This window comes from Drosophila yakuba, chromosome 2R, assembly GCF_016746365.2.
Source record: "Drosophila yakuba strain Tai18E2 chromosome 2R, Prin_Dyak_Tai18E2_2.1, whole genome shotgun sequence".
Taxonomy (NCBI): domain Eukaryota; kingdom Metazoa; phylum Arthropoda; class Insecta; order Diptera; family Drosophilidae; genus Drosophila; species Drosophila yakuba.
The window spans coordinates 23236061-23241518 of record NC_052528.2 but is presented as its reverse complement, the minus strand read 5'-3'; the positions used below and the strand labels follow the sequence as shown (position 1 = coordinate 23241518).

General features: G+C 49.3%; 1 protein-coding gene across 4 annotated transcripts; it reads left to right on the top strand.

Annotated features, from left to right (window-relative positions):
- The first annotated feature begins 983 nt into the window (after positions 1–983).
- On the top strand, positions 984–3895 carry LOC6532103 (beta-galactoside alpha-2,6-sialyltransferase 1). 4 transcript variants are annotated; one of them, XM_039372104.1, is made up of 7 exons: positions 1016–1124; positions 1568–2031; positions 2113–2655; positions 2881–2978; positions 3050–3329; positions 3427–3524; positions 3585–3895. In XM_039372104.1, exons 2-7 carry the CDS (start codon positions 1845–1847, stop codon positions 3753–3755), a joined length of 1377 nt encoding a protein of 458 aa, XP_039228038.1. In that variant the 5' UTR covers positions 1016–1124; positions 1568–1844; the 3' UTR covers positions 3756–3895. The 4 variants fall into 4 exon arrangements, with proteins under 4 accessions (XP_015051702.1, XP_015051701.1, XP_039228037.1 ...); XM_015196216.2 differs by having other exon boundaries at positions 984–1124; positions 1828–2655; XM_015196215.2 differs by having other exon boundaries at positions 1011–1124; positions 1568–2655.
- The last annotated feature ends 1563 nt before the right edge of the window (positions 3896–5458 follow it).

Here is a 5458-nt window from a genome sequence, read left to right as displayed (position 1 = left end):
ATGAATAATAAATGATTACAAAAATAATAATTATTGTTCAAACCGAAAAGCAAACAAAAAAACAAAACAAATATATATATATACGAGAAACCGTCTTTGACTTCCCACTGGGCTGAACTGGAACTGGAACTGGAGGACAGGTCACTGCCACTCACTTCGTCTTGCCACTCAAATGCCACGTGCGAATACCCGCGGGTTTTGCTCGGCAAAATCGGAATAATGGTCGGGGAAACCCCGACAAACAAAATAATTAGGAGCCCTCGAGGGTGGAGGAGGAATGGAAATGCAAGTAATCGCATGACTCCGGACCAAAGCAAAGGATAATTGCATGCTTGCACTTAAATCTTTTTAAATCGTTGATTTAGGTGCCTATATTACCATGCAAACCCAACTGCATTCAAAAACTGTTGCCTACTTTCGGGAGCTGAAAGACTTTCCGCGCCTGCAAACCAAATTCAATTATGAGAGATTAGCAAGACTCGACTCCACGATCCCCACTTAGCATACGAAGTCTGAACGCCTTGTTTGCCTAATCCACCTGCCCGAGTTATACGTTATTTATGGAAAGTATAACCATGCATATCAGGTGAAAATCTTGATTTCCCCAAGCAGCTAACCGGCAAAGTGGCAGCAATCAAGTGGGGAAACCAGCGAGCGGTGGCAAATGGCATGTTCTGCAATCTCGCACGCACTTGCGTTTAAAGTGCTTCGGGGTTTGTGCGGGACTGGCGAGGACGAGATTGTATTATATAACCTGTGTAACTTTCACTTTTGAGCCGCTCAACGCAGGTGCTTAGCGGCAGTAACAGCGGCAACATCATCGGCAGCCGCAACAGCAAACACTCTAATTAGGCGCGGCCAGCGGGGGGAACGTGTGAGGGGGCAGGACAATGGGTAAAGGACGAAGGACGAAGGCAGTCGGCATGCTGCTGCCGAAGCTGGCTCCTTCGCACACGAATCCTTCGGCTCCGTTGGCCGGGGCACTGAGCCGCCGTGCGCCGAGTTTTCAGATACGTTTCGGCTGGCGAAAGGGAAAGTTCGAACTGCGGATGCGGCGCCGGGAAATTCTTAGTTTTTCCGGCTGTTTTTCCGAGTTTTGCGGGCTGCATGTGAACGCACTGTCGGTACGTGTTTATCCGCCTTTGAAATGTGTGTTTGTGGGGCGAAATATTTGCCTAGTGCTAACGAGTTGTGCGTCGACGGTCAACTAGCTTTTCTGTTTGCTCGCGGCACTGGCGTATATTTTTGCATACTTTTTGGCGCCAGCTGAAAAAGCCCAGAATGGAAAACTGAAATTGCGAATCCGTCCAAAAGCATTAATATGGCATGAAAACGTTTTGCCAACTGACAGCTACATGAATTGCTACTCAGGCCTAAGTGCGAGCAAAAGGTCAATGCTAATTGACACTGACGCGGCAAATAAGTTGGGAATTTCTCGATAATTGGGAATTCAATTAAATACTCTCGAAACTCGTTGCTCGAGAAATGGAGAAGAGCTTGTGCCAAAACTTCGTAACGTCGGATTTGTAGCTTAAATATTTAATTTGTATCTCTTTGTATCTCTTAGATTTATGGTTGACTCACCTAATCCTAATTTTGTATAAACTTATTAATTTTATGTTGGCACATGAGCTGTTTGTGAACTGAAATCTTAGCAGATCCCTGAAGTCACAGTTTGGCTTTCTAAACTGAATATGTGTGTTTAGATACCACTGAGGGTTTTTGAATAGGTCTGCATTGTTTGAAGTAGTCATCCATTCACGAATCTTTGACTGCTGGCAGCATCTTCAGCTCGCTTAAATATTAATTGAGCCCTCGTTCGACTAGCGTACTATGAGTGGAGAATGAGACAAGTGAGGGAAATGAGGAAAGTGACACGCGCATCGCCGGGTCAAAGTCAGGCCCTCCTTTCCTGCCTCATTATCGCCGTGTGCGCCGCATTAATAATTCAAACTGGGCAAATCCAGGGTGCAAAAGCTCAGCAGGGACGCGAACCTGGTGTGGTGAATTCGGGGGAACCGAACGGCAACGGTGCGTATGAAAACGGCAGTGCCGACAGTAATGACACAGAAAGGCGGTTGCGCAAAGTAATTTGGAAATGCATTTCCACAGGAAATGAAAGCAGTGGCCACCGCGTGCCGCGCAGTGTGTTCCACGTGCGCTGGAACCCGAACGAGAAGTTCATCGTGGAGAGTCGCGAGAACCCGGCCATCAACTCCTCCAAGCTGGCTCCCCATCCCCGGCTGAAGGTCTCCAAGAACACCAAGCTCACGCTGAGCCCCAAGCTCTATCTCTGCCACGACAAGCACTCGGAGCTGTGCCACAACAAGACCCAGCAGTTCCGCCACCGCATTGTGCGGGCCTTCGAGAAGGCCATGGTGGAGTCGGTCAACGAGTCGCAGGCGAACCACTACAACGTGGACTACAAACCCGTGTTCGGGGACAGCTTCGAGGAGCAGTACTACCCCTCCACCTGCCTGGTCATGGAAGCGGGCGTGCGGGTCCTGCGCCGCAAGGACGCGCCCTTCAACAAGCTGCCCTTCGGCCGCCTCTTTCCGCGCCAGAAGCTCTTCCGCAACGTGAAGGACATCAAGACCTGTGCCATCGTCTCCAGTGCGGGATCGTTGGCTGGCTCCAAGCTGGGCCGCTTTATCGGTGAGAAGAACTACTAGTATGTAAGAGCCTTTACGTAATGCCTCCATTTGAGCAACGATGTGTGTACAATAAGTTTCGCTGTGTGCAACTGCAGTGCACCCACTTGCATGCACAATCAGTCGGAAGAGGCCGCTCGTGATCGGTTTGATTTAGCCGTCTACTCTAATTCTGTTTATATTTTGGCACTGCGCACTGTTTCCACACTGTAATCCGTCCTGCTCCCAGACACGCACGACATTGTGATGAGATTCAATCATGCGCCCACGCAAGGACACGAAGTGGATGTTGGCAGCAAAACCACGATTCGTGTGGTGAATTCGCAAGTAGGCTGAAGCGCAGTTCCGCACTTTCGATTGCAGCTGCAATCTACCTCTTCCCACTTCTCTTTTCCCAGGTGGTCACCAAGCCGGAATTCGACTTCACCCGGGCCCCCATCTTCCGGAACGTCACGATCGCCGCCTGGGATCCCGGCAAGTACAACGGCACGCTGGAGGATTGGCTCACCAGCGCCGACTACGACCTCTTCACCAACTACGAGCTGTACAGGCGGCGCTATCCCAAGTCGCGGGCCTTCCTCATCGATCCGCACTCCGTGTGGCGCCTGTGGCAGAGTCTGCAGATGTTTGCCGGAAACCGCCCGATAAGCCGGAATCCCCCCAGTTCCGGTTTCATAGGTGAGCATGGAGCATGAACGCTCAGCTACTGGGAATTTTTGTACCTTAAGTTCTTGTAAGTTAACTGTTGAGTGATTTGTGTGCTGTGCCTTCCCAGGACTGGCCCTGCTCCTGCCGCACTGTCCCCAGGTGGACTTCGTGGAGTACGTGCCGTCCACGAGACTCAATGGACGCTGTCACTACTACAGCAAAGAGGTGGGTCCGAAAATTAATGTACTCAGTCGCTGCTGAGCCACTGACTTCCTCCATTCCCAGATGAATTCCGCCTGCACATTCGGCTCCTGGCATCCGCTGGCCGCCGAGAAGCTGATGGCCCTGGACATGAACATGGCGGAGGACGACGACATGTCGGTCTTCCAGTTCGGCATCCTGCGGATTCGCAGGCCGGACAAACTGCTCTGCGGCTTCAACTTCTTTGGCTACTGAGCAATTCCCAGTTGTCAGTTCGCAGTTTGCAGTTTGCAATTTGCAGGCGGAAGTGCCTGTGGCAGTGGCAGTGACAATCCAGGTGCATTTAATCAAGCGGTTTTCATCGAGTGCAATAAACAATTCAACTTTGCAATGAATACAAGCTGAAGTACACTTGGTCGAGTGGCGCGGGGGAGGAGACCGGGTCCCAAGTGGATTCGCTGCCTTTTGATTGCTTCTCTCGGCTGGCTGGAACAAAGCCCACCAGAACAGAGCAGAACTGGGCAGAACAGAAGTTATGACTGTCCTCATGGAGCCGTGTTTTCCTTAGCCATTAAATGCCATAACTGTTTGTCTACACGGACGACCTGAGTGCAATAAGTATAAGCATTATGATTGTTATTCCGGCCCCAAGGATCTCGGCGTGGTGTGGGCGTGGAGTGGAGTGGACGAGGTGTGGCGAGTTGGGTTGAGAAGGGAAAGGGGAAGGAAAGCACTCATTAATACGTGATGCGGCAGGCCGAACGTGCGGCGACTCCAAAGTGGAGAAGACTTCAAGTCAAGTCGCTGTTATGATGGCAATTTTTGGTCGTTTTCTGCCGGCATGGCTGGAGTTAAACGCTGCGTATGCGCGATTAAATAATATACAGTATAGCAAAAATAAACATAAATATTGGGATTCCGTTGAACCAGGAACAGGGCACCGAACGAAAGTTATGGCCGAAGGGCACTGTGCAGCATCTCGAAAAGATTTGAGTAAAGTGTGAAATGGACAACGGGAGTTTCTTGAACCCGCTGGGCCACCTGTCCAGTCTGTCCATTATTCCACTCGCAGGGAGTTTGCTCTTTTGCATTTCAACATTCAACAGCCAGCCACAAGGTTCATCTAACTCGAGTCCACAGAATTGCAGTCCGAATTTTTGATTTAAGCTGCCATTTCGGACGTTTATTTGACAAATGCAAATAGCAAGGCGTTCATGTTCACGTGTTTATGTTTGCTGCGGCCACTCTTTGTTTTGGTAATTGTGCAGCACCTCCGCCCGAAAATGGCCAAAAGCCATTGGCCACTGGCCACTGGCACTTGGCGGTGTTTTGACATTTTTACAAGCAGTTTCAGTTTAACTTTTGTTTTGCCATTCTGCCGAGAGCTCTTCGCGCAGGCGCGTTCGTTGCCCTCGTGAGAACGTGTTTGCCATGCTGATAAATGAGCTGATAAATGGGCGAATCAAAAATATGAATTTTGTAGCTGAAAGTCATAAAGTGATCGTTGCGCGTGTGCACCTCCAGCGCCTCCATGGAATAGGACACCCAACTGTAAGTAATCCCTTTGAGTTCTCAAGCCAACTAAGGCAAAGTTCCCATCGTAATGTGTGACTCACATGGGACTCTGGAGGAAATCGAAATCAAAGGAAATCTGTGTCATTTGGTGCCGGCCTATCACTTTGTTTTTAAATGTTGTAATTTCTTGCTGCACATGAGTTTGCTGGTGACTTGGTGACTCACTGACTTGCTTTACTTCATTTCAGTTTGTTATTTCGTGGCTTATTCTAATAAGAAAGTATATATCTTCTGGGCCTGTTGAACCAATTTTATTTTTAAGAGTGTGTCACATTTTGTGTACTTTCTAGCTGGGGCAACTCCCCCACACCGTTCCCCCCTCTTGGGTAGCATGCAAATTAAAAATGTTGCTTTTTATTGGATTTTTATCGACTGCTGAATGA

Coding starts and splice junctions, on each gene's coding strand:
- LOC6532103 (XM_015196216.2), top strand. CDS start 1,845: ATGAGACAAGTGAGGGAAATGAGGAAAGTGACACGCGCATCGCCGGGT. Junction 2,656..2,880: donor CAAGCTGGGCCGCTTTATCG/GTGAGAAGAACT, acceptor TCCTGCTCCCAG/ACACGCACGACATTGTGATG. Junction 3,525..3,584: donor GTCACTACTACAGCAAAGAG/GTGGGTCCGAAA, acceptor CTCCATTCCCAG/ATGAATTCCGCCTGCACATT.